The sequence below is a fragment of the Grammomys surdaster genome, unplaced genomic scaffold (assembly GCF_004785775.1).
Source record: "Grammomys surdaster isolate TR1022 unplaced genomic scaffold, NIH_TR_1.0 125901, whole genome shotgun sequence".
NCBI lineage: Eukaryota > Metazoa > Chordata > Mammalia > Rodentia > Muridae > Grammomys > Grammomys surdaster.
This window is the reverse complement of record NW_021620725.1, coordinates 889,229-916,428: the sequence shown is the minus strand read 5'-3', so window position 1 is coordinate 916,428 and position 27,200 is coordinate 889,229. Positions and strand designations below refer to the sequence as shown.

Below are 27,200 nucleotides of genomic sequence, written 5' to 3'. Positions count from 1 at the left end.
CGCGATGTTTTTATGACTTGGCCTTGGGCATCATATAACATCACTCTTGCTGTGCACTGGAACTTGATAAGATTATAAAGGACTGCCCCTTTAAGAAGAGAAGATTGGCTTTTCCAGTTAATGGCAGGGTGGTAAAAGTCTGGAAGAACATGATAAATGATATCATCTTTGGAAAATATAGTTTGTCATACCTGTCAACCACAAATCGATTCAAATTAAAAAAAAAACACAAAAAAACTTGGGGGCTGGAGAGATGGCTCAGTAGTTAAAAGCATAAATTTCTCTGGCAAAGATCCCTAGTTCAGTTCTCAGCATTTATACTGGGAAATTCTCAGCTACCTGTAACTCTAGCTCCAAGGAAATCTGGTGCCTCTGGCCTCTAGGGACACCTGTATTCATCTGCACTTGAAAAAAAAATATTGTTAAAACATATGAAATTTTGGATTATGGAGATCTTTCAGTGGGTGGTGTACTTAACAAGAATGACAACCTGAGTTCTATCCCTGGAACCTATATAAAGGTGGGAGGAGATGGGGACCACACGGTGTAGTCCTCTCATCTCCACACATGCCCCATGGCACCTGTACACACTTACACATCACATACATACTCTCTTTCCTAGCCTTGCAACACACACACACACACACACACACACACACACACACACACACACACAGTAGGGAAAAGATACAAATTTCTCTAATTCTGGCTTATTTCCGGCTTATTTTCATTCCCATTTCTGTGTGTTTGAGAAAGAAGAAACCCTCAGGGTAGAAAGCAAGAGAATACTAGAAGGATCATAGATTATCTCATGGAAATTAGCTGAAACCGGCTGACAATGATGGCAGAGGCATCAGACAGAGGTGAGATTGAAGTGCATAGGAAGTTAGGCATTACTTTAAGGACAAATGCCATCTATTCATTTGCTACTATGCCCACTCTTTCCTGCTCTGTTGCAGGGTGAGGGGATATGAAACAGCTTGACCAGGAAGACTCCACGGAAAACAAGCGAGACCGACACTCACTACTGGGCAATGATAAATAAGTTGAGTGAGGTAAGCTAGTTTTCTTCCAAGAACTGGAAGTATATAACAATTACAGTAACAATGAATCCCAATGTGAGACATGGGCTTTTCTTAGTTCCTGTCTATCTCCAGGCCTCATCATAGAAGACAGGGGAGCTAAACTTGGGAGAAAGTAATCACACTGTCTACGTCACTACCAACTCTGGCCAATTTGTCTCCTTAAAACTTCTGAAGCCAGGCATGGTAGCACATGTTTGTATAGTCTCAGCATGTAAGAGGCATAGGCCAAGCACTTCCTTCTCAGACTGTGTCTCAAAAAAGCTAAGCAAACCAAATCAAACAATGCAGGGATAGGTAGGAGGTTGGGGTGATTTCATTGAAAAACAAAACAAAACAAAACAAACAAACAAAAAAACCAGACTGTCCTTCAGACCATGTCTTTGATTTTCCACTTAAAGTCACGGTGAGGATCAAATCAAATTCACACTGAGACACATCCCTCACAATGAACTATGATGCTCTGTGTTCATGTAGGACCCTCACACTGTCTCCCGACCCTGCTTCAATTGGGCTCTATACTGTCCTGGTGAGTGTACGTTTTGTGGAGGTTTAAAAACCATGAGAAGTCATGCTGGACTCAATGGTTGGTGCTCAGGGCAGTTCTTGCTGAATTGGGAGCCTGAAGCAGTGTTTCAAAGACCAAAGAGTATTTCATCCTAAGACTTGCCTTATTTCCTTCCAAACAGCACCACTGGACGTATCCATTTATCAGAAGCACCCTATACCCTTACTCTGCTTTTGAACTCTCCTCTTCCAAAGTTAAAGATATCGCACCCATTGGCTGCTTTGTGAGAACGTTGCAGTCACGTTACCTTGAAGGTTTCCTGGAAGAAGGACGAGAGAAATGAGCTTAGCTTTCCCTGATTTTTTGCCTAGATGTGTCTGTTCTGTGGGTGTTCTGGAGTTCTTCCCAGGAAGCAGACCTCAAAATCTCTAATGCCAATCATGAATAAGAGTTTTATTTATTGAAAAAAAAACTACTCAATGCAGTGATATGAATGAGAAGTACCAGGTTGGTTAAGGCACGCAATTGCTTGTCATTACCTCCACTGATGATCTGAAAGAAAGAGCCCCCATATTTGCTTCTTTCCATTTGCAAGTCCCACACCAAGCCCTCTTATTCTCCAAACACTCAGTATAGCTATTGAGAGACAGCTGACTTGAGGCTGAGCTGCCTGCCTAGAAGCACAACTTTGGGTACATCCAGTAATTCCCCCTCCTGGTGCATCTATATAGAAATAGAATGAGAATCTTTATCCTTCTTTATCTTCCTTTCAACTTTACCAAAGAAAGTCATTATACAAATGCTAAGAAGATTCCTTCCCAGTGAGGCTATTTTGTGCTCTCAACAGGGGTCTCAAAACGAGACCTTTCCCTCCAGTCTCATACACCGTCAGGGCACCACTATCATGAGGCATGATGTGTGTGAAGGTACAGGGAACAAACAGGTGCCTTAGTGACCTTTGGGGAAGGGCAAGCATCGAGATAGGGTTTCTCTAGCCTTGACTGGCCTAGGAATCATTATGTAGCTAAAGGTGGGCCCAAACTCAAATTCCCCTACTTCAGCTTCCTAACAGATATTACATATGTGAGTCACCATATCTGACTTATTGTTCTTGCTGCTGTGATACCTGAAATAATAAGGAAGAAAAAACTCATTTGGGCTCGCAGTTCTTGGAAGATGGTTCATTCTTTTGGGAAAGTATGATGGCGGAAGTTGCCATGGGCGAGAGCAGCAGGAACCTGAATCACATGGGATATCCTGTCAGCAGTCGGGAAACATAGAGGATTCTGGGAAAAATCAGGGATAAACAATAGCACCTAACTCCTGCCCCCACTAACCTACTTCTTCAAACAAGGTCATAGATCTAAAAGCTTCATAATTTTCCAAAACAGCGCCCCCAGCTGGAACATAAGCCTATGAAGGATACTTCACATCCAAACCATAAGATACTGGAAGGCAAACCTATAATGCTAAAAATGAACAATATGACACTCTAAAGCCTTAAAATGTCCCTGCTTCATTCTTCTCACATACTATTCTGTTAAACCTTGGTTCTGCACATCAGACAAACCAAGTTTTGGCAGTACCTAGCCTCTTGGTCCCTCGAGAGAAGAGGAAACTGAAGGTCCTCCCTAAAGTTGAGAGTTGTAGTCTCAGAGCATCCTCAATCTAAACATGTTGCTTCAGTAAGATTATGAGCAACCTTGCACACAGCAGCTAGTTTTCTACGTCTCTTATTTGTTTGCTATAACCACTATCATAAAATTCCACAGACTAGACAGTTTAAACAAGACGAAATTATTTTCTTACATATTAGAGGCTTGAACTCCAAAGCAACAATCTTCTTGAGGCTCTTTTCCTTATCTTCCAGATACTCCTCATACCTGTATCTCCTAGAGCCTCTGCTCTGTACTCTCCTGCCATCTCTTCCTCTTCTCACAAGGAAGTCAGTCCTACTGGGATAGGACTTACACTGAAAACATAATCTTAAGTTAGTGAATAATTTGAAAGAAATTGTTGAAATACATCCACACCCCAAGTTTAGGACTCTCATATATGAATATAAAAGGCACGAGTGAGCTTATCATAGAATCTGTAAAAGCAAGTGTCATGTGGATTGATGCAGACAAGAACAGCACTTAGACCATGCTTCCTAAATAAGTCACCATACAAACAGCATCTTGTCAATATCATTGTATCTGTTACATTTCTGTTGCTGTGATAAAAATACCATGACCAAAAGCTACTTATAGAGGAAAGAATTTATTTGGGCTGATGGCCTCAAACACGTAAGAGTCCCTCGTAGCCGGGAGAAATAGCAGCAAGAAGCAGGCATAGCGTCAGGAAAAGGAAGCTGAGGGGTTGCATATCAGTCACAAGCAGAATGTAGATCTAGCCACCAGGCTCCTGACAGTGATTTTACAGACAGCTGTCAGCAAATAGTCTATGTGGTTGCCACTGACAGGAAGCTTTAGTTATTTCTAAGAATGCCACTGGTTACCCTTTTTGCATTAATTAGGGTTATTATTGCTGTGATGAAACATCACAGCCAAAAGCAAGTTGGGGAGGAAAGAGTTTGTTTGGCTTACACTTCTATATCGTGGTCCATCATTGAAAGAGTCAGGACAGGAACTCAAGCAGGGCAGGTTACTGGCTTGCTCCCTCTAGCTTGCTCAGCCTGACTTCTTATAGAACCTGGCACCACCAGCTCAGGTATGGTCCCTACAATGGGCCAGGCTCTCCCTTATCAATCACTAATTAATAAAATGCCCCACAGGCTTGTCTACAGTGTGAACTTATGGCCACATTTTCTTAATTAAGGTTCTCTCCTCTCAGATGACTTTAGCTTGTGTCAAGCTGACATAAAATTATCCAGCACAGCAAGTGAATTTGAAAGTGGAACAAGGCCATGAACTCTCCAAACCTGCCTCCAGTAACACAATTCCTCCATCAAAGTCATACCTGCTAAGCAACCCCCAAACAGTACCACCTGCTGGGGCCCACGTGTTCAAACGCCCCAGTCTATGGGGGTACGTTTCTCTTCCAAATCACCACAGTCACTATTATGGCCATTATAACTACTATTTTTCTGACATATGGTCACTCACCTCAGAAAACTAAATTTTCCACCTGCAGAAAAATTATACCCATAGTAGTTAAGAGAATTAAGATGTCTAAATCCTGGCTCTATTTGCTAGCTTCCTAAATTGTGTTAATTTTTGTGTGACTTGATTTGCCAGTCCCGAATAAAGGAAGGAAAAAAATAACATCTACTGTGTAAGGTTGCTGAAAGGATTAAAGAAGCAGTGAAATAAAATGACCAGCCAATAGTACATACTCAATAAACATGGCCACTGCCATTAATAGTGTTTAGATTTGCAGCGGCTCCATCCCTCTCCGCCAGTAGAGGTCTCCACCATATCCAATGGGGACTCTGCGTGATGATGGTAGGCACTCATCCGTGGCAGAGAAACTAATGAACAATCACAGCCCCGTCTGCAGGTAGAAGACCTCGGAAACAAGAGAATAGGAACTATGTAGACTTCCATGGCAAAGAGTTACTCAAACAGGTGCACATGAGTAAAGATCGCACAAGGCCAATGCCCACTGGCACTAACCTTAGTTGTATCTTAATTAGCTTATTAAGCTAGAGTTTAAAAATTAATGGTAAGAAACTAGAAAAAAAAAAACACATATGTCGTGGACAAGCAGAAAGGACGAATTGACAAGTGTTTGTAAACTTTTGTGGAAACAAGAAACCCTGCTAAGTAAACATTTAATATTGCTCGTAATATTAGCTGGCTTCTTCTTCATCGTGAGCTATATTCATGTTTCTATTGCGGTATATTCTCTTATAAACTCCTTTTTCCCAGACAGGCACACATCTCCAAATTTAATTATTCTGTCAATTGTATTTTAAATTGTACTGATTTCCATTAACTGCTTGTGGTATCCATTTGTTGATCTGTTCCTTCTAACCGATCATCTTCCCACCCACAAAAAAAAAAAAAAGCCAGAAAGGCACTTAAACTGAAGATGGTAATAGTTATAAAAGAGAAGTCAAAACAAAAAGGTAAAGGGAATGGTAACATCGGGCTTAAAAGAGGCACTGAGTGAAAAATACACACATACTAAAAAGTATAGTACCAAAGCAGATAGTGCCTCGGAGGGAAGGGAAGAGAGAGCCAGGGAGAAATCCAGCTTGTGCCTCTTCCATCTCTCTCAGCACCAAGGACAGAGAGCCTCTGAGCGGCTAACCCAAACAACATTCAGTTGGGTCCCTCCCAATCCTCTAGGGAACACCGGTGCCTTGGGAAAGCAGCTATGAAACCATGCAGTGAGGTCTGATAGGAAAGCTGACAGACTTAGTTCACATGTAATTTCCACCTCGGAGGCAAAAACCAGGTGATTTCTTTCCTGTATGGAAATGATTCCATAGTTTCTGTGTCCTGGGAAAGGCAAAGTTTGCTTTGCTTCGGTGTGTCTGCTGTCAGTAAATGGCTTCAGGAACTGAGGCGCTAAACACCACAGTCTCCAGGCACCAGAAGAAATTTTCAGGGTAAGTGGATTTTTCTTTTCATTTCTAATTTAGTGGAAGATTATTTGATTAGCTTGGAATTCTGTAGTTCTCTAAGAATATGCATTAAACCTCTGAGCTACTCTAGGTTTAAAACATGAAACCCCGAGGAAACTGTGTTCATTAAGTGGTTGGACCTGCTCTCTTTTTAATCCCCCTCTCCCAAATTTGTGTCATGATGGGCTCTAGAATCTATATCATGGCATACATAAAAGGCATTAAATAAAAACCTGTTTTTATTTCCTGGGAGTTGCACGGGAGTTGACTGCATTCCTCTTAAGGGTTCGACTTAGTTGTCAGAGTGTTATTTTAAACTACCCACTTCAGCACCCTGGTAATGCAGGGCCGAGGGTTTAGAGAGACACCGTTTTCAATCTGTTTAAATTCAAGCTGCTTCCAAGTCAGAATTCAATTATCCCAACAGAGATATATGTAGTGCCTGAGAGGACGGTTGTGTATGTTTTTTCCAATGATGGCATATGATTTTGAAGGCGTTGTTGTTTAACTGTAGAACTTCCATTACTTACTGTGGCTTATCGAGTCAGCAGAGTCCTTGTAATTAGGCACTTGTGCCGCTGAATGCATCTGGTTTAGTCTAATACCATCTCAATGCATGAAAAAAAAATGTAGGAATAGCAAAGTGGAACCCAGATTCTAAATGCGTTCTGCATGCCTGTTTGCACCTCACAGGTAGAGCCCTTTGCTTACTGGTAACAAGGTCAGTAAACTTTGTCCTTGGCTGAGGATGAAAGGCAGCCATTTGACCTGGCCTTGGGAACTTGTAGAGCCAGAGGGGAGACAATGTGAGATTCTTATTCAAATACTTGTTTACTTAGAGTTGAATGTTTTCAAGGATCTGCGTGGATACTCATGAACAAGGGGGTCGAGCAAAGAAAATTGTAATAACATCCAAACAGAAGGCTTCTTCTAATGGCTTCTTCTAAATGTCAAATATCAAATATCCATACAGTATTAAATTTAATGTCTAATACATTGAAGTTTGCCATCAATAAATATTCACTTACTGATTACTTGGTCTACTGTAATTTCCCCACTTTTAGCTCTTGTTAGAATGAGAGAATGTTTTGTTTTTGAAGATTGTCAAGGAAAGGAAAGCATGCTTTATTGGTCAGGTTCAATGAGGGAAAAAAACTATATTATGTTAGCTTCTGGATCTCAGTAACCACTCATGGCTTTTCCTCTGTATATGTACCAACATATACATATGCAAATACATTCAAATCTATAAATATGCAATATACTTCAATGTACTTGTGAATCTTTATTATGAAATGAATTAGAGAGCAATTTACAAGAATAAAGTACCATAGAAATGCTAAAGACTACCTCTAATAATAATGACAATATAACTCCCACAGGCTCTGTGCACAGTGCACACCTGCATTGACTTTTAAAAGCTGGGTAAAGAGAACAAGCTACTTTGAACATGCAAGATCTTCACATTATTCTCCACTCAGGCTTGTCTGCTTTATCTCCATAGTGAAGGACTTCAGAACAGGGGCTCTGGATTCAGGTCTCTGGTTGAATCAACTCCACCACTTACTGGCTTATGGTCTCAGAAATCAATCTCTCTGTAACCCCTTCCCTTCATCTGCTAGAACAACAACGAGAATAGCACTTACTTTACTCTTCATGTTGTCAATATGATAAAGCTTATAAATGTTAGCTGTTAGAATTATTGATTTTATAAGGGAATTGGGAAGTCTGAGTTGAAGCAAAGGCCAGAAAAACTCCAGACACATGTTTGTTAGTGAAAGTTTATGATGTCAGGACCTGGGGTGTGAAGGAAGATAAGTCATGGAAGCTGCTAGTTCACTCTGGCTCGAAAGAAAGCCCATTTCAACCTAGGAATAACTCCTAGAGTCCATTTGTACCATGTAGAGAAATTAAGTGAGTGGTGACTGTTAGACTTGAGAACCCCTAATCAAAGGTTGGCACACCTCATGCACTGTGTTTGCAGGGAAAGAGATGGGAGTAAGAACTCATTCTCTCCTGGTTTGGGAGGAATGCCCATCCTCTGTGTGGGTGCTCTTATGACCTTTCCTTAGTGCATGGGCTTTGAAGGCTTTGGTTCATGGTCATCTGGCCCCACTGCAGTGGGCCTACAGTGAGAGAATCTCGTGGCAGAGAGGAAGTGATGGAGCAGGATGCTCATTTCATGAAGACCAGACAGAGGGCCACATTGTGTGAGCTTCAGAAAGTTGCTGAACCTCTCTGTCTCTGTTTTAATACTAATCTTCCCTCAGGAGATGCTGTAAACATTAACAAATGTTAAATGGGATGGATTAGTGTCTGCCTAGCACCAGAAGTAGCCCAGAAAAGTGGCTCTCTTTGGAAGGAGACTAAACACTCAAGGTGTCTTGGTTTTATAATATTTGGTGTGTGATTGGTTCCATGTCTTTAAGGAAAAGGAACAAATGGTTAAATTCTATAAATATTTTTTATTTATTTATTTTTGAGATAATATAATTACATCACTTCGCCCTTCCCTTTACTCGCTTCAAACCCTCCCACCCCTCTGTCTTGTTTCCATATTCACAGTCTCTCTTTTCATCAATCACTGTTCCATGCATATTACATGCAGATGGAGGAACGTTTCTCTATCTCTCAGCATCCCTTAGTTGCCTGTAGCCCTTAGTGTAGAACTGAGGCCTCGTGGTTTCTCCCACATTCACTTTAGCACATCTATTGCTCTTGTTCAGCCGTGTTTGTTAAGTCATGTTGGTGAGACTGTGGGTTGAGTGTGCAAGAAACTGAACATTACCACAACAGGTTATATGTCCCAGATAATGAGAGCTGTAGTCCATTCTGTCTCTATGGCTCTTAAACTAGATCATGCAGTCATCCTAAAAAGGCTAGAATACACTAAAAAGACCAGGATGAATCAATGCTTTATATGAAATTCAGTCTTCTTAAAAAAACGTAAGCGATGTTGCATGCAGTATATCTTAAGAGCTCGGGGTGAGAAGTTAATGTTCTAGCCCTTGACCACCATCCCCACCCGCCCCCATCCCCATGCCAGTGTGGTATCTGTAATATATGAGCACACATGTGTATAATATGATGCAGAAACAAGAGGAAGCTGTCATATGTCCTACTCTATCACACTCAGACTCATTCCCTTGAGTCTATCACTGAATCTAGAGCTGGACTGACAGCCACCAAACTCCTAGCATTCAGCTGTCACAGGCCCCCACAGCACTGGGATGATAGGCAATCACCCAGTCATAAACAGCAATTTTTACCTGGGTATTAGAGATTCAAACTGGGATCCTCACTGAATGTTCTTCCCCACTGAGCCAACTCCTTAGCCTCTGTTCTCCAGTTTCTCTTAACTCCCAACATTCTTTGTTGAGGTCACCAGTAAATTCCTCATCACCAAGTCCATCAGATGATTGGCAGCCATGGCGTATTTTCCTCCTCTGTCTCCTCACGCTTTCCTGTTGACAACACATTAGGTCCCATGTCACAGCAACACTTCTCTAGTAGGAGAGTCATTTTGCTCCCTCCCCCATTTGATATTAAGCATGTCCACTTTTTGGTTATTGCAACCAGTAGCTAGATCAAGGACACTGCTAAACATCAACACTGCAGAAGGCATCCTTCAAAACAAAAAAATATCAGCCCAAATTGACCACAGTGTCAAGGCTTTAAACACATAATTGCATTTGGGCTTCACAATAACCCCATAAAGTAGGCATGATTTATCCTCATTCTGCTGATGAAACAACTGGTCTCTCATTATGAATTATTCGGAGAGTGATTATTAAGTTAATGAATTCTTCAGACTCTCAGCTTCATCCTGAGACTAGTTCACTATCTCTTAGCACATCTATCAGAAGTATAAACAGAGGGTGGGGGAAGCTAGGGAGATCTAACTCAGAGTTGTATAAGAAATCTTCATTTAAAAAGAAAAAAAAATCCAAGGTGGAGAAAGAAAGTGGAAGTAATTAGCAGGGAGCAGTACAGCGTATCTCACCCATCTCTGCTTTCATCTCTCACAACCAGAACTCTGGGATTGCTGTGGTCTGCCCACCCGCTGCTAGGAAGAGTCTAAGACCGGAAATAGAGCAATGTAAAAGCACAAACGAGAAATCCAGATAGTTGTCCATCTAGCATCAGGTGCAGAGCTGATTTACAGAAGTGAGGTCTGCCTCCTCACCATTAACCCTTGACACTCCCCAGACTACTTTTTAAGAAGCTGTCAATCCTCAGGGCGCAGGGCAAAGCCTGGCAACATGGTAACAAGAAGCCCTGGCTTTACCTTTTCCTCCTTACTTGACAGGGAAGATAAGGCTTAGGTTAAACAGCTGCAGACTCCAGGAAAGGAGGAGACCTGGCCCCTGCCTTGAAGGTAGCCCAGCTGTAAAGAGAAAGGTATTCTGGGCCTGAGCCCGCCTCCAAGTGGGAATATCCTTGAACAATCAGAAAGCGCTGTGTTTTTCTAAAAAGCCTTTGGCAGCAGCAACGCTATCTCCAGGGTAGCGGCTGCCCTTCTCCTAATAATGAGAAAATTATAATTATTACCAAGAATTATTATTATGTGTTAAAAATATATTGACTGCAAACAATGTGCTTTGGAAAAGAACACTTTTAAGTAGTTCTCTGAATTCGTTCCAAGTTGGTCACCCTTTTCTACCCATTTCTGCATTTTAACACTTCTTTCAGGCAGAACTGTTTCCAAGTGTGGTGTAAAATGATAGCCATGATTAAGCAGCCCCTTAATTCAAGGAAAGCTGTGGCTGACAGGGTTGAGAATAAACCCTGACAACCACCAGCTTCTACTCCCGCCAAGACCTAAAGAGTTCTCACAGGGGCCCATGTATATCACATCTAAATGTCACAGTGCTATGACCAAAAATATTTTAGAAACATTTTTTAACCCTTATGCCTTGGGGAAAAAATACAAAAATAAATTTACTTTCTAATACACATATTAGCAGAACACAACCACCTGTAACTCTAGCTTTGATGAATACCTGTACTTACAAGCATACACACACACACACACACACACACACACACACACACAATTTCTAAGAAGGGAAAATATATACTGTACCAAACTGAAAGGGTAAATCTGCATTTACAATTTCATATAAAATGTGAGTACGCCTCTGTCTTACCTGGGGACTGTGTCTTTTTCTCACCCCATGCCAGCTACACAGAAGATTTTTACCTAAATGTCAACCACTAGTTACCACATGGACCTAGGCCTTACACACCTTCAGGCTGACAGATCTAGAATGATCCAGTCCTGATGCACTGGCAATAGGCTCTAAGAAATTTCCAAGATTCTGGATCCTTGGCTCTAGAAAGGTACAGTAGATAGGAGTCTCAGTAGATCTGTGGAGGAAATGGCTGGAAAAGACCTGCCAACCAGTTCAGACTGCTGTGACAAAATACCACAGCCTGGGAAGCTTATAAACAATAGAAGTGTACTTCTCATGTCTCTGGAGGCTGGAGAGTTCAAGGGGAAGGCACCAGCAGAATTGGGGTGTGGTTTACAGGCACCTGTCTTCACACTGTGTTCTCACCGGGCAGTTCCCACTATTCAGCACCAGTCACTTCACTAAACAACCACCTCTGGATACCATCACCGAGTGGAGAGTAAAAACTTTAACAGATAGATTTGGTGGGTACTTAGATATTCATACTATGGCAGAAGGCCAGAATGGCCATAAAGACTGAGGGCAGAATCTCTTGTACTTAGGTTTCAGGACCACATTGTGAGCCACAGACTTCAGGTCTTTTTCTAGCATATGGCCCTGATGCACTGATACCCTCTGAACTCAGGTGTTTTCTTCAGTAGTGAGACCTTTTGTGCCCCATGAACATAGGGCTGCTTCCTACAAACTAGGATCAGGGGTACAGCTGATAAACTCAGGTGTCTTTGCCACTCTGAATCCAAACCTCCTTATTTTTTTTTTTTTTAAATCAGAGTCCCACTATGTAACTCTGGCTGTCCTGGAACTCACTATGTAGACCAGGCTGACTTGTAACTCACAGAGATCTACCCGATTCTGCCTACTGATAGTAAAGGCATGTGCCACCACTCTTGGCTCAACCCTGCATGATTTAAGGGCTTATTTTCCCCATTGTGATGGTAACCAGACAGTTGCTGTGTCTTCCAAATGTTAAAGGCAAAATTGAAAGACTTAGAACACCCTAATAAGCATAGGACTCAAGATACATTTGTTACTCTTGTCGTTGGGTCTTATCTACCTGTTTAAAAAGCAAGGGCATCAAACTGGGTTAGAAAAGATTTTAAACTAGTCATCACTGGCCCATAAGCTTTGGTGGGCACTAGGGGACTTTATAGAGATTAAACATTTACAACTGATAACTAATCTTTTAAGATTTGGAACCTTCAAAAAATTCTACATTGTACACTTCCCATAAATACAAAAGTCACTGTACTAAACTCAAATATTCAATTTTTTCTTCTCTAATCTAGTCTCCCAAAGCCGTCATTCCCTATGTAAAGCATGAGAGCAAATGGCATATTGAAGAAAGTTACAGGAGACTAACAATCATTAGCATGGGGTAGACAAGTACATCTGTAGAGGTTGGAGGAAGAAAAACAGGAAAGCACGGGCTGGAGAGTTGGCACAGTGGGTCAGAGCGCTTGCAGCACAAACATGAGGACCTGAGTTTGGATCCCAGCACCCACACAAAAAGCTGCATGTGGCCATTTGTACTGTGAGGGGCAGAGACTAGAGGAGCTCTGGGTTTCTGGCCGCATGACTAGGTCCAGGTTCAGGGAGAGACCCTGTCTCAAAGAAATAAGGTAAAGAGAGATGGAGCCAGAAATTCAACATCCCCCTCTGCCTTCCATCTGCCTTCCACAAGCACACATGGATGCATGCATGCACACGTACTATACTACGCTCACCTACACACACACACACACACACACACACACACACACACATATTCATACACACACTCATACACACATAGAGACACACATAATGTTTTTATTAAATTTTTGAAGAGAAAGAAAATAAACAGGCTATAAACAAACAAACAAAGAGCCAACATTGTACTTGCGTAGTCTTTAAGGTCCAAGGCATGGCTTCCAAAGTTTACCACACAAAACAGTGTGTGTTATGTGCCAATCATAGGTGGTCCCTGCCTGTGAGCTCAGCACTTGGGAGTCTGAGGCTGTAGGATCGCCTTGAGTGTGAAGGCAGCCTAGGCTGTTGCATGGAGCTGTGGTTTGCATACCGAGGTATAATCCTGCCCTGTATAGCATTTCCACAGTGCCTGGGGTGCAAAACCTTAAGAACTGGGCTCTATCGGTCCTCCATCTTATAGAGAAGAAAACTGCAGCTCAGAGGTAGATCACACTCGAGTGGTCCCAGAGCTAGGAAATGGCCAGGTGAAACAGCTTCCATCCCATGCTGAGTGCAAGCATGGTTCTCAGTCACCCACACAAGCTCTCAAACCTCACATTCTTCTATGTCACAGCAATAAAAAAATATATAATTTACTAAGATTGCCAACTGAAAGATAGCATGCTAGTAGCTTTTAATAGGTAGTTAAAAACAAAAGACAGTTTAAAAACAGGGCATAGAGCAGTGGTTCTCAACTTCCTAATGCTGTGACCCTTTAACACAGTTCCTCGTGTGGTAGTGACCCCCCCAACCATAAAATTATTTTGTTGCTTCCTCAGAGCTGTAAATGTTTTACTGTTATAAATTGTAATACGCAGAATATGACATCTGATATGCAAACCCTGTGGGGGTCTCGACCATAGGTTGAGTACTGCTGGTTTAGAGGAATACATGGGAAACTACAATATTACCAAAAATGTAAGACTTAAGAATATGAGCCAGTTGTGGTTAGATTCATTAGGCTCCAGCTGCTGGCCTTCCTGCTACTCCCTCTAAACCCTGGCCCTCTCTGGAGGCATTCACACACATACACACACACACACACACACACACACACACACACACTCACTCACTCCTGTTCCTCCTGCATGGGCCGCACACAGGTGCCTGTGTTGTTCCTCTACCTCTGCTATCCTTGACTTTGCTACTAATATAGCCAAGTAGCCTTCCTTGTTGTCTAACTGTGCTTGCCCACAGTCACACTATCCTCGACCACTCCCCAACTCCCATTTCTGATTTACTTTTCTCCAAAATGCATATTATCACTGAACAGGCCTTCTCTTGATTATTAAATCTCCCCCGCCCCCCATAGAGGCTTCATAAAGGGAAGAATTATCTATTTTGTTCTTAACTGAATTTCCAGTTCTTATAGCACGGCCTGCTTGTTTTTATTCTGTTTTAAAGATTTATTTACTTATTTTATGTATGTGAGTACACTGTTGCTCTTTTCAGACACACTAGAAGAGGACATGGGATCCCATTACTTACAGATGGTTGTGAGCCACTATGTGGTTGCTGGGAATTGAACTCAGGACCTCTGGAAGAGCAGTCAGTGCTCCTAACCACTGAGCCAGACATCTCTCCAGCTGCCCCCCCACTGCCTGCTATTATATAGGAAATCTTCCATCAATATTTGTAGACATGAAATATTTTATACTGTAACTGCTTATCATATCCAGTCTGATTTAACCCACATTGTTGTCTGTCTTTTCCTAGAAACATTTTGGAGTCACATTCCTCTGTCTGGGCTATGGCACCTCTGAGCCAGATAAGCAGCCACATCAACTCCACCTGTGGGGCAGAAAACTCCACTGGTGTCAACCGGACCCGTCCGCATGCCTACTATGCTCTGTCCTACTGTGCACTCATCTTGGCTATCATCTTTGGCAATGGCCTGGTATGTGCAGCTGTGCTGAGGGAGCGTGCCCTACAGACCACCACCAACTACCTAGTGGTGAGCCTGGCTGTAGCGGACCTGCTAGTGGCTACTTTGGTGATGCCATGGGTGGTGTACTTGGAGGTAAGTGCACTCATGGTATATGCTTCTCCAGAGTGGGTAACGACTCAGAATAGCCCTTGAAGTTAGTGCTCAGAGGACTGAGGAAGGAAGGAGAAATGTGAGCATCTTCCTTCTGGTGAGAGAGCTGACACTTGAGGGAAGCTCATGAGAATCAGAGGCCTGGGAATGATTCCCTGCCTGTCAGTCCGGTATCCAGGCGACTGGACTTGAATGATGGGACCCTTCCTAAAAATACTTTCGCTTTATGCCAGTCATGTGATAATGCTGAAGGATGAGCATCTTCACCCAGGTTCAATCTATCTGGAATAAGAGGTACAGGACAAGAGGGAGAAAATATTTTCTAATAAATGAGAGGAAAGTTAGAATGGTCAGCATATAGATCAGATCCCCCTGCCGCCTCTTCATGTTTCAACTGCTCTTCATCTTGACTCTTTCCTCCTGGGTGCTGGCCCTCCATAGATTCTGCTACCAAAGGATCAGGCTAAACCTTCACATTTAAATTTCCCATGCTTCCATTAATAGTACAAAGCCCTCACCACTCCAAGAATGCACCGGGCTCTGGAGAATTAATATTGGGAGGAACATTTCTTAAATTTGAAAGTATTTTCATTTAAAGGTGCAAAATAAGAGTCAGAAGGTGATCAAGACAAAACATCCATTTGCTAACAAGAAAATCAGGGTGCCTACATCTGTTCAAGAAACACACTTCCTTACCAGGAAAACATGCAATTATTAAAGAGATGTTTGAAACGCCTTAATGTGCTATTAATATTTCTCCTCTGCACTGAGTGTCACTCTAAAAAGATATCCAATGAAGGATCAAAATGATGCTATGATTAAGAGAAATTAAGATTCATCAAATTAATATTTCAGTTAATATTAATAGTGAAGGTGACAGTTAATTAAGTATGACATATCACGGGAGAGTAAAAGCCTTGAACACAGACTGCCTAAGCTAGTACCCGTATTAAAGAGTGACTGGGTACTAAAATTAGACTTACGAGTGCAAGGGGGGCACATGAGAAAATAAATGAATAGGTATAGAAAGAACAGGAGAGGAAGAAGAATAAGCAAGCTGACTGAGGTAGTTCTAGAGGGAGAAATATGTATTTCTTCTTTCCAGGTAGGATAATCCTGATGGCGAGGGATCTTACAATTATCTTGACTTTTCTGTCAACCCAATTATGCTAAGTCATCCGTGGTGTCAAGGCAATGCCTTTCTCTTCTCCTGAAATCATGCTACCAACTGTCAAAGGGATGAACTATTTATTATTTGATAGTCAATGGTAATGACAAAGGAGTTCAAAACATGTAATATTTGGGTTAAAAACTGAGATTTTTCACATACCCCAACCCACTGATTCCTAGTCGCAACTGCACCCTGATAATCACTCCAGTTCAGGGATTCTTTGGACCTCCCACAGGATGAATGCCAGAAAGAAATAGAGGCAAAGAGGACTTCAGTCCAATAAGCATTTCCACTTATCTATGACAAAATTAGGCCTTTGATGCCTACAGTAGAGGCTCTGTTGATCTGCCTGTTTGTGATTGCTTCTGGAAGTCTGGTTGGACCATAGTGGAAATTTTCCATCCATACCTATTTAGAATATGAATATCGTGACTTTTCTGCACTAGAACAGTATGGCAATCCCCTTCTGACCACAGTTGCCAATATCAATGATGTCCCCAATCTACTGTTGAACACAGGAGAGCAACCAGCTTTGTAGAAAACCATCAGAAACCTGGCTAAAGGTCTTAACAGACTCTCTGGAGTGGTGTCACCGGGTTGTCTCCAGTGAAAATGACATGATTGAGCTGTTAGCAACCCACTATCCCCCAAAACAACAATGAAAAACAGCAGCCTGTTGTGGGGGACAGTTTTCAGAAAGCCAGTGCATGGTTGATGAAACCTATATTCAATTAAATGCATGGAAGAGCAGAGATATACCCCACTGGGAAATGGGTTGGCTCTGGAAGCCACTTTATGTTCTTATCATTTTGTCTCAAGGCTTTAGTGACTAGAGGCTAGTCAATATAATTCAGTATCTGAGTCTTTCTCTAGTAGTCAAGTGTCTATCTTGCTAGAGCAGAGGGTAAGATTTAAAGCAGCCATTATTCAACTAAGATATGATTGTGTCCCAGAGAAAAGCCAACCACCATGCTTATTAATGAGTCCTGAAGATGATGCAGTTTGAGTGGCTGGTCTATAAATTATTGTTCATACCTAAGAGGGAACAATGTGGTATGGACCAAAGATGCTGCTGTCCAAAGATTTGAGAGCCCTCAGGAGACAGGGCAGACATGAATGAGAAGGAAACTATCTGAAAGCCCATAGACTCACAAAGTCCATAGTCTGACTTGGAGAGAAGGGAGAGGGAAGAGAAATCTGAAACAGCTCAACTTGAATCATCTCCCCAAGGAACTTCAGTCTAACTGGCAAGAACTAGGTCATGAGCTGGACAAGACCAAAAAAAGAAAACGTTAAAATTTAAGTTGTGTTAAACAGGAAAACACAGAGGCTGAGGAATTGCTATCAAACGGACAGTAAATTGTCATCCAACACCACCATTTGGAATTCACTGGAATGGATGGCGTTCCAATCCGGGGTCGCTGTATGATAGTGACTCCAAACAGGGTGTCTGAAGACATGATATTACGTGAATAAAACAGGGATAGCAACATTTTTCATGCTGGGCTGAAGTTAGTCTCAATTGTCATCACCTAAGGGGGTGCCTTGGTAACTAAAAGCATGATCTGTAAGTCTATCCACTCAGACAGTTTTAGTTGTAAGTCTAAGAAATATCAACTCCACTCAGTTTAAATTGTAAACACAATGAACTGGCTCCCACTTGTAACAGTCCTATGGCAGTGCAGGCTGAGGGCATACTTTGATAAGGGTTCCAACTCCATTTCTCTACCATTCTTTCTGCTCAGCCTCTTTCATTGAGACCTCAGGCAAAGTGATAGGCAGTAAGCCTCATATATGCACACCCTACCATCTACACAAGAGAGAAACTGTGGAGGTATCAAGAGGCACTCAGTTGGACTGGCTTATAACACAGGACTTTCTTGGAACTCATCACCCAGTCAGAACTGGCATTAGCATGCTTTAAAACTGTGCCCCTTCCAAGAAACGTATCAGTAGCTCAGGGTTCTCATGGATCCCCAGTAGAATGCAGGGACATCCCAGAAGGCGGAGTCAACCTGAGGTACAGTCAGTGGTCATAAATGTTACCTTCCTCACTAAATGCACAGGAGCCTGCCCTGGGGGGTGGGAGGCTGTGTATCAGGAAACTCACAGAGGCTGTCTACAAAACTACCTCAGTATTCTCTGTCTTTGTCATAGGACAGAAAGTATATGGGTGGCCTTACAAGTTCTGTTTCCGAAGGCCCCAGCTTAGCTCTTTAATCCAGTTCTCATCATTTTCTGGGAGACTCTTTTCTAGGTAGCACTGTGGAGTTCTATCTCAGATTAGCTCTTCAGTTTCTAATTTCCGGCTTCACAGGGCTGCAGGCTGGAGCTCTCTCTCTTCAAGCACACACATCCTCCTTGGTTCCACTTGGTTAAGCACTTTCTGTGATTCTCAATGCAGTTATATAAGGATGGAGAAGGGAAGAAAGAATGCAGGAAAATATCTGAAATACAAACAGTTCCTTCTACCAACGGTCTGACTTACAATTTTTTTCATCATTATGATGGTGTGAAAATAATACACATTCAATAGGAACCACATCTCAAATTTTTGAATTCTGATCTTCTCCCAGGCTAGCTGTACATAGCACAATATCTCAAGTGTGCCGAGAAGCATCAGGAATCACAGCTCCCATTTACTCTCATGACCTCAAGAAGAAATCAATACTGCCCTGCCCATGTGCTGCTGAGCTATGCTTTGGACAGGCTGGATATATAAAGTGTGTTTTCCACTTATGACACTTTCTGTTAGGTTTATTGAGAATTAATTCCTTCATTGCTGGAGGAGTACTTGTACTAAAGTCAGAAGACTTGGGTCTCAGTTTGGACAGGAGAAAAGATTCAAAAACAAGAACCATAGAGAAGTAGAGAAAGTGACCCACCCCTGAAACATCAAAGTAGAACAGGGTTGATTCAGAGACACACCACAGAAGAAATAGCCTAAATTGAGGGTGATGGCAGAAAGGAATGTATAAGACAGGGAAAGTCTTTGGACCCTGAAATATCAATTATTAAAAACATGGTTTTTAAAGAAGAGTTGCACCTCAGTTCAGAAACAGATAATAGTGGTTTAATACCTCCCACTGGGAAGCAAAGAAATAGGGGCTTCTCATGAACTTTGGATTTGCTAAAAGTGAGAGACCATTAAAAGCTGGAAGAGCTTAGATGACCATCCTCTAATATGATGGGCACACAGGAAATCCGGCCATAGTCTCGTGACAAGTGGGTCTGGGAGCACACATCCTAAAGTTACTCCTCTATGGTGCCTCACCCTCAACTCTGAGTAAGCTTTAACTCCAAGCTAACCCCTTATTGCGGACACAGCTTCATGTCAATGAAATTCATGGTTGGGTTAAATTCAGCTCTGCCAAACAGGACTTTTCAGGAGGTCTCCAGTCTGTAGTCTACCTGTAGTTTGTAGTCACTATAGTCAACCTCTGTCCCCAGTCAACCCCACAAACCCCAAGGAACAAGTGCAACTAACTGCTTGCCATCTTTCCAAGCAACAACAGTAGCATCCGCAGCTATTAAATTTCCCATATCAATATCAAAGATGTGAAAAGTTCTCATTTATAGCCCCAATTTCCCCCCCCCCCACAACAAATCCGCTTTTAAAGAGATGTGAAGAAATAACCCAGAGGTTTATAGCACTGTTGCTCTTCCAAAGGACCTGAGTTTGGTTCCCAGCATCTAAACTGGGAGGCTCACAACAATTACCTGTAATTCTGGTTCTAGGAGATCTGATGCCCTCTTCTGACTCCTGCAGGAACTGGCTCATACTAAGGCAGACATGCATATATTTTTTTTTTCAATTTTTAAAGATTATAAATAAGACAAGTAAAAAGAAATGAAGAGGATAATTAGAGAAGTGATTTTGCTTTTGTTTTTTGGCTACTTCCCCCTAAACAACTAAAAACCTATCCCTCTAGAGCAAGTGTTCTCAACCTGAGGCCCATAAACCACTGTGTTGTTTCCCTGTATTCCAAAAGAAATTTTAAAACAATGATTGGTCTAGGAAAATGGATTTATTTTCAGTCTGTCCAAACTACTGGCAGAAAGAATCTGATTTCTTTCCACCATGTCTGTGACAGCCTTATAATTTACACAAATCCATGAGAGAGGGAGAGAGAGAGAGAGAGAGGAGAAAAAAGACACACTCATGCAGATCTAGCAGAGAGACAGGTTAATTGGTCCTTTCCTGACAGCACGGGCACTGAGTCCCAGGGTGCCTGCCTTGTCGCTAGTCTCAGCAGGCTGCTTCCACTCTCAGTATGAGAATCTGTTATATTTTTATGCTGCTATGTTATTACATCCCTCTGCCCCATCTCTTCCTCTGTCCACTCCTCCTTCTTCAAGGCGTTGAGATGTTATGTCATCTATTATTGGATTGTACAGATATAAAAAAAAAAATCCTGAAATAGCCCTGTGCTTGAAGGAATTATAACGACTGTGAGGTCTTGCTACTGTCGGGTCACCTCCACAGCCTTTATCACCTCTTGGCTTCCTCAGTTCCTTTGGAAAAGCTGGTATTCGTGGTTCTAGTCTTTGCTGGCCTCCTCTTTGCCTGGGCTGTCACTGCCTCTGATCATACACCATTTTTATTCTGACTGTATCCTCCTGGCTCTGCACAATTTTGGAAAACATCATTTCATCCCTCACCAGGATGAGATTTATTTCCTGACTGGCCAGATCCAAATCTATATTAGAGAAGATGTATCACGTAGGATCTAGTGTCCAAGGCCCTTTTATTGTCCAAATTGAAGTCACTGAGAGCTCAAGAAAGAACGGTTATCAGAGCAAGATTACTTAGAGTATATGCTTAAATTTTGAAAATACTGAGTCTTGAGTAGAAAGACTCCTGTTCATTGTGCACTTAGCAGAGTTGTCTGCAAGTCCATTTAAGCCTCTCGTTTGACAGAATGTGGAGTGGAAAGCATTTTCTTATTCTTTTCTCTGAAGGTCAGCTTTAAGTTTGGCCTCCTGTGGTACCTGTCCAACACACTAGCTTTGTAGTAGTAAGAAATGAGGTTTTTGCCATGCATACTGGTACAGACCTTATTCCCAGCTTAGGAAACAAAAGCTAGCAGATCTGTGAGTTCCAGGCCAGCTGGTGAGTTTGAGACCAGCCAAGGCTACAGAGAGAAACCCTGTCTTGAAAAACAACAACAACAACAACAACAATAAAATAATAATAAAAGTGAGATTTTTGAGTCCCATTTTGTAGAGAAATATTAACAGACCACAACTTCAAAGAGAATTACAAAACAAAAAAGAACAGGGCCTAATGGTTTAAAGAATATCTTATATTAATATGTATGTATGTATGTATGTATGTATGTATGTATGTATGTATAGTGTGTGTTCTCCTTAAATGGCCAGCATTTAAAATTTTAGTCTCTAAGAGTGGTGCAGCTTGGAATACAAAATGCTTAGGCACAAGTTGTTACATATGCTCAAAATGTTGGTCATAATGACATCAGTGAATATCAATCAGGCTTTGGTTGGCAACCATCAGGCTTTGCAGATTCTTGTATACCAAGACCGAATCATACGGGATTACAAGGATCGTTGTAGAAGCAGGGATCCTTTATTAAGAAAGAGGACTCCTTCCTTCCAGGGAGGAGGCAGACCAGAGCTAGGATGGTTCTAAGCTCAGTGGTAACACTTTATGAAAGACTATTCCAAGGACTGGGAATTTTATAGGTGATTTTCATATCAAGGCTTTCTTGAACCTTTGTATAGCAGAAGCCTTTTCTCAAAGGCTTTATCTGTTGCTTGTTGGCTTTGGGGTTGGTTTCTAGTCTTCCTCTTGGCCAGCTGATTTCTTTCATGTGTTAATTCATAGTCTTTGTGTAAAGCCTTTCTGACCACACTCTCCACTTATTCTGCCTCAACCAAGTAACTAGGAACGTACATAGGGCTCATAAATGGTACCATTATTAACAATCTCAGCTCTGATGGCATCAGCTTGATAAATCATTTTTCCAGCTTTACATCCTAGGAAAATTGGATCCTGGAGGATCACAGATGTAAAAGGAAATACATACCATATTTATTCAGAATTTCTTGCTTTTGAAGCAAATTAGAATATTTAATTTTTCAGGCATTTTACACATTTTTGAAAACAGTATCATTGTCTACAAATAGACTTATTTCCTTGTGTGCAAGCACACATCTCACAAACATGGAAGCCATTTTTAGCCAGATCTGTGAAAAAAGTCATTAAAAAGATCTCAACCCAAAGTGAAACTTAAATTAATTCTGTTAAAAGTATGACACAATAGCCGGGTGGTGGTGGTGCACGCCTTTAATCCCAGCACTTGGGAGGCAGAGGCAGGCAGATTTCTGAGTTCGAGGCCAGCCTGGTCTACAGAGTGAGTTCCAGGCAGCCAGGACTACACAGAGAAACCCTGTCTCGAAAAAAAAAAAAAAAACTGACACAATGAATGAGAAACATAAGACATCAACTCTGCATTTTTCAACATCCTTTTAGTAAAATTTACTAAACATAGGATATTCTAGGGACATCCAGTTGTTTCAGATATAAAGGACTAGAAATTTTTGAAAAGAACCATTCTAATATTGCTAACCTACTAACACATGGTTTCTCATCACATTCTTGAAGATTCTCTAACAACTGTGAAAAATTTTGTGTAATTCATCTAGATGGCTGTGTATTAATATAATTCTTAGCTTTTTATTAGATGATGATATTCCTGAAATCAGAAACCATGTGTGTGCCATCTGTATCCTTTAAATCTGTGGCTTTACTTTTTAAGATATTTGGCTTAGAATGAGGAAAAGAAAAACCAAATAAAATTGGACCTTTTACGTGTGGTGCTGGGGGACTGAACCATGAACCCCTCTAATCCTAGTCAAGAATCTACCACTGTGCTACCTCCTCAGCCCAGTATGAGATGTTTTGAGTTTAAGAAGTCTGATAATGTCTCAAACACTTAATTGTGAAGTATTTTAGAATGTTGGTACTTGTCTAAAGCTCATGTGTGGCTTACTTTGTAAATGCTGGATATCCAGCTAATATGTGTATACATTCATATCTATACTCCAGACACAACATGGACACCATTTGTAGCGCAAGCGATTGTATATTCCCGACAGACACAATGTAATTAGGTTATAAACAGTCTAAGATGTTTTAGGCCCCAAATTTTCTTTGCTGAATGTTCTTTAAAAACAGGGAGATCTTTATTATACACAAAATTATGTGTGTTTATATGCAAACATATCTGGAAAACATAAATAGGATAAAATTTCTAATGGTATTTCTATCATGTTACAGCTTTTAGCTACTCACTAGCATAGTGTTACTTTAGAGATAATAACCATTATAGCTATAGACCCAGAATTACATGTTACCATAAGAACACTTTTGTTATATATAAAACATAAAACTTGAATCTTATCATACAATGAACATCGAGACTATAAATCTAACATTGCTTTTTGGAAACAATACTGGTGCTATCTTAACAGTTCTATAGTATGCATATCTATACAATTAGGTGTCAAAATATTTAATATCATAACATTATAACAAAATACATTTTATTATCTATTAGCATGAACTGGAATTGGGTATCAGCTTATCACTGCAACAGCAAAGCCAGACCACCTCAACATTGACTAAATATATGTATATTTTATAAGCAGAAAGGCCCAGAAGCCATGCAAAAGTGTCTCCACAAGTAGGACTAGTCCTTCAATTTTCTTACTTTATATCTTAAATTTATGTTTTAAAACTGCCTAACAAAACTCAGTTTAGCAATTTCTCTGAGAATTTAACAAAATCCTTTTGGGGCCAGAAAGCTGTGCAAGAACAGGAGGAGCAGGTCTGGAGCAAGAGTGAGGTGGAGATGTATCCAAACCCAATGCTCTCCCCCCGAGATCTGTAGCTGTAGGCTGCTTCCTCCCTGCTCTTGGCCTGAGTGTTCCAGGTACACGTAGCCTTATGACCCCCACCTCTGACACCCTTGAGGTAGTCACATAGCCTGCTGCCCAGATTACAGGTTACACTTCCTCTCTCCCTATAACCACTTGAAATTCCTCTTCATGCAAATAAAACACTCAGCACTACAGCCTCAACCAATAATGTAACTCACCCCAAAACCCCTATTCTGTCTCCAAGGTTTATATAGGCCTTGTTCATCCCCAATAAAGAGAACTGTTTCACTGAACACTGTCTCTGGAGAACCCACCCATCTGGCCATCCCTTCCAGGAGAACCCACCCATCTGGCCATCCCTTCCAGTCCAGCCCAGTGTCCAACGATGCCTGGATACCCCAAGGGGAAAAGTAGATCCAGGCAGACAAATCATACCTTAACAGTTTAATCACTTGCTAGTAACTCTGTGCTTGGTATGAGGTGAGCACACAGGATTTTGTCTGTCACATCCAGAGTAATAAGAAAGCTTGTTCAGAAACCAAATGTCACTGTTCCTAGGGAGAGGCATCTTTGGTAATCTCAAATTTAACAGGAAGAACTTTGAGAAGTACATACATCCAGATTTTACATATAGTTCTTCCTTAACAAAATCTTATTATATTTAACAATTTTATATATGAAAGTATTCTTAGGAAAAGAAACCCAATAATGAAATAAAAGGTTTTGGTTTTTTTGTTTTGTTTTGTTTGTTTTGTTTGTTTGTTTGTTTTTTGAGACAAGGTTTCTCTGTGTAGCCCTGGCTGTCCTGGAACTCACTCTGTAGACCAGGCTGGCCTCGAACTCAGAAATCTGCCCGCCTCTGCCTCCCAAGTGCTGGGATTAAAGGCGTGCACCACCACTGCCTGGCAAAAGGGTTTTTTAAAATTTACTTCATTTAATGTTCTTAGGCGTGATCCCCTCTATTTATCAAGACTATATCATGAAGCAATTCTTTTTTTTTTTTTTTTTTTTTTTTTTTGGTTTTTCAAGACAGGGTTTCTCTGTATAGCCCAGGCTGACCTGGAACTCAGAAATCTACCTGCCTCTGCCTCCCAAGTGCTGGGATTAAAGGCATGCGCCACCACTGCCTGGCCATGAAGCAATTCTATTTAGATATTTTACATGTTGATTCTCAACTGTATTTAAAACCATGCATTTTTATTAACATACAAAACCTTTTTATGCTCTCTTGCCTTCTGTTTTTCTTGACTACTCAGGGGAAAACAACAAATGTAAAATTTAATTTTTTTTTAGAGTCTCTTTTGGAAGAAAATTCTTATCAAAATCTCTGTAGTCAATAAAAAATCCTGAAACTTAACAAAACTTTCATCCTATGATTTAATGAATGCAATTTTTTTATAAACACAAACTGCACTTTAAATATTTTTACTGTCCCTCTGAAGAACTTACTTTAGAAGACCAGATGTCTCTTTTTCCCTTTTATTGAAAATAGATTTTTTTCCCCTTGACATAATATATCCTGATTATGGTTTCCCCTCCCTCTGCTCCTCCCAGTCCTTCCTGACTTTCTTACCTTCCAGATCCACATCCTCTCTGTCTCTCATTAGAAAATAAACAAGGATAATAATAAAATATAAAACAACAGCTAGTATATCGGAATAGAACAAAACAAACGAAAGGAAAAGAGTCCAAGAAAAGGCACAATAAGCAGATATAGCTATAGAGACCTACACAGTCACATGCTCAGGGAACCCATAAAAACACTAAACCAAAAGCTATACTATATACTCAAAGGACCTGTAGGGGAAAAGAGAGTATCTATCCTCTATAACACATTTGCACAATTAGGCAATTAGGGATGCCAGGACCTTTAAAATATATTTTAAAAGGTAAACTATTTTGTTATATGTAGAATACAGCTGGAGGTGTGTCCAATCTTCCATTTGTCTCTGGAACATCCCATTCTTCGACCTCACTTCTCCCCCATCATTGGTCCCCAAAATCTTTTTGAGGAGCTAAAGGATGATATCTATTTCCTCTAACTTCCATGCAAAGGAGAGGTGCAATCCTTACCAGAGACGGACCATAAACCCCTCTTCCTGTTCCATGTACTGGTTAAAGAGGAGGCTTTGGTGTTTCTGAAGGAGAAGTTGGCTTGAATCCCTGTATCATGAGTTAAGTTTGAAGCTGTCATATCCTAGAAGACACACATTTTACTTGATTTAAAAAAATGCGAGACTCTGGGCTAGAAACAAAGAAAGAATAATGAGACCCAGTTTCAAAACAAACAAACAAACAAGCAAACAGGGATGCCTGAAGAAAAGAGGACACGGCTCAGTAGTCCTTGTCTAGAGTTCCTGAAGACTTGTGCCCCCAACGTCACCAAAAATAAACGAATAAGCCATGGTATGCCCCTGTAACCCCAGCAATAGGAAAGGCGACACAGGAGAATCAGTCTCAGCTCTACAGTGAAATCCTGATGTTTATGAAGCCCTGTTTGGGGGACGAACATTTCTGAAGATAAATATTATGCCCTCCAGACCAATCCTTCCAAACTTTTCAGGCTGTAAGAATCACTTAAGGGACTCATTATTTGGAGTGGGGCCTGCGAGTCATTTGTTTAACAAGAGCCTCAGGTGATTTGGGGTCTGCTGCTTACAATCAGTAAGTTTGGGAAATGCTGCCTTAGGCGGTCTGCTGGAAATCAATAGCCAACTCTGTACCTGAAGACACTACTGTCTCGCTTCTTCCCGCCACAGGGAATTAGCTTTGTTCATTAGCAAGTGAGAGTAACACCTCCTGGCTGCCTATAATTCTGAAGTGAGTTATTCATCAGAATTTAGGTGGAAAAAAAAGTCTCGAAAGAGCCTTAAATCAATCATATTTTTTAAAAATCTGCTTTAATTTCTAAAATTACTTTGCCTTTTATGATCTCTCAGTGCTTTGTATTTATCTCTCTGTCAGCGCATATCACAGTGCATCGTAGTCATTTTCTAAGGA

General features: G+C 41.2%; 1 protein-coding gene and 1 long non-coding RNA gene across 4 annotated transcripts in view; one reads left to right on the top strand and one right to left on the bottom strand.

Annotated features, from left to right (window-relative positions):
• Nucleotides 1–1,860: 1,860 nt before the first annotated feature.
• On the bottom strand, nt 1,861–5,016 carry LOC114608444. Its single transcript, XR_003709372.1, has 3 exons — nt 4,928–5,016; nt 3,400–3,562; nt 1,861–1,909 (listed from the first exon to the last, which is right to left on the bottom strand). It is a non-coding gene; the product is annotated as an uncharacterized LOC114608444 (long non-coding RNA).
• Nucleotides 5,017–14,772: 9,756 nt separating this feature from the next.
• The window catches only part of Drd3 (dopamine receptor D3), a 44,701-nt gene continuing 32,273 nt past the window's right edge, over nt 14,773–27,200 (top strand). For 2 of the 3 annotated variants that reach the window (XM_028752426.1, XM_028752425.1), the window contains exon 1: nt 14,837–15,106. In XM_028752426.1, coding sequence (XP_028608259.1) covers nt 14,837–15,106 — 270 coding nt within the window. Of the gene's footprint in view, nt 15,107–27,200 lie in introns of all 3 variants that reach the window. The other variant, XM_028752424.1, reaches the window with a different exon arrangement.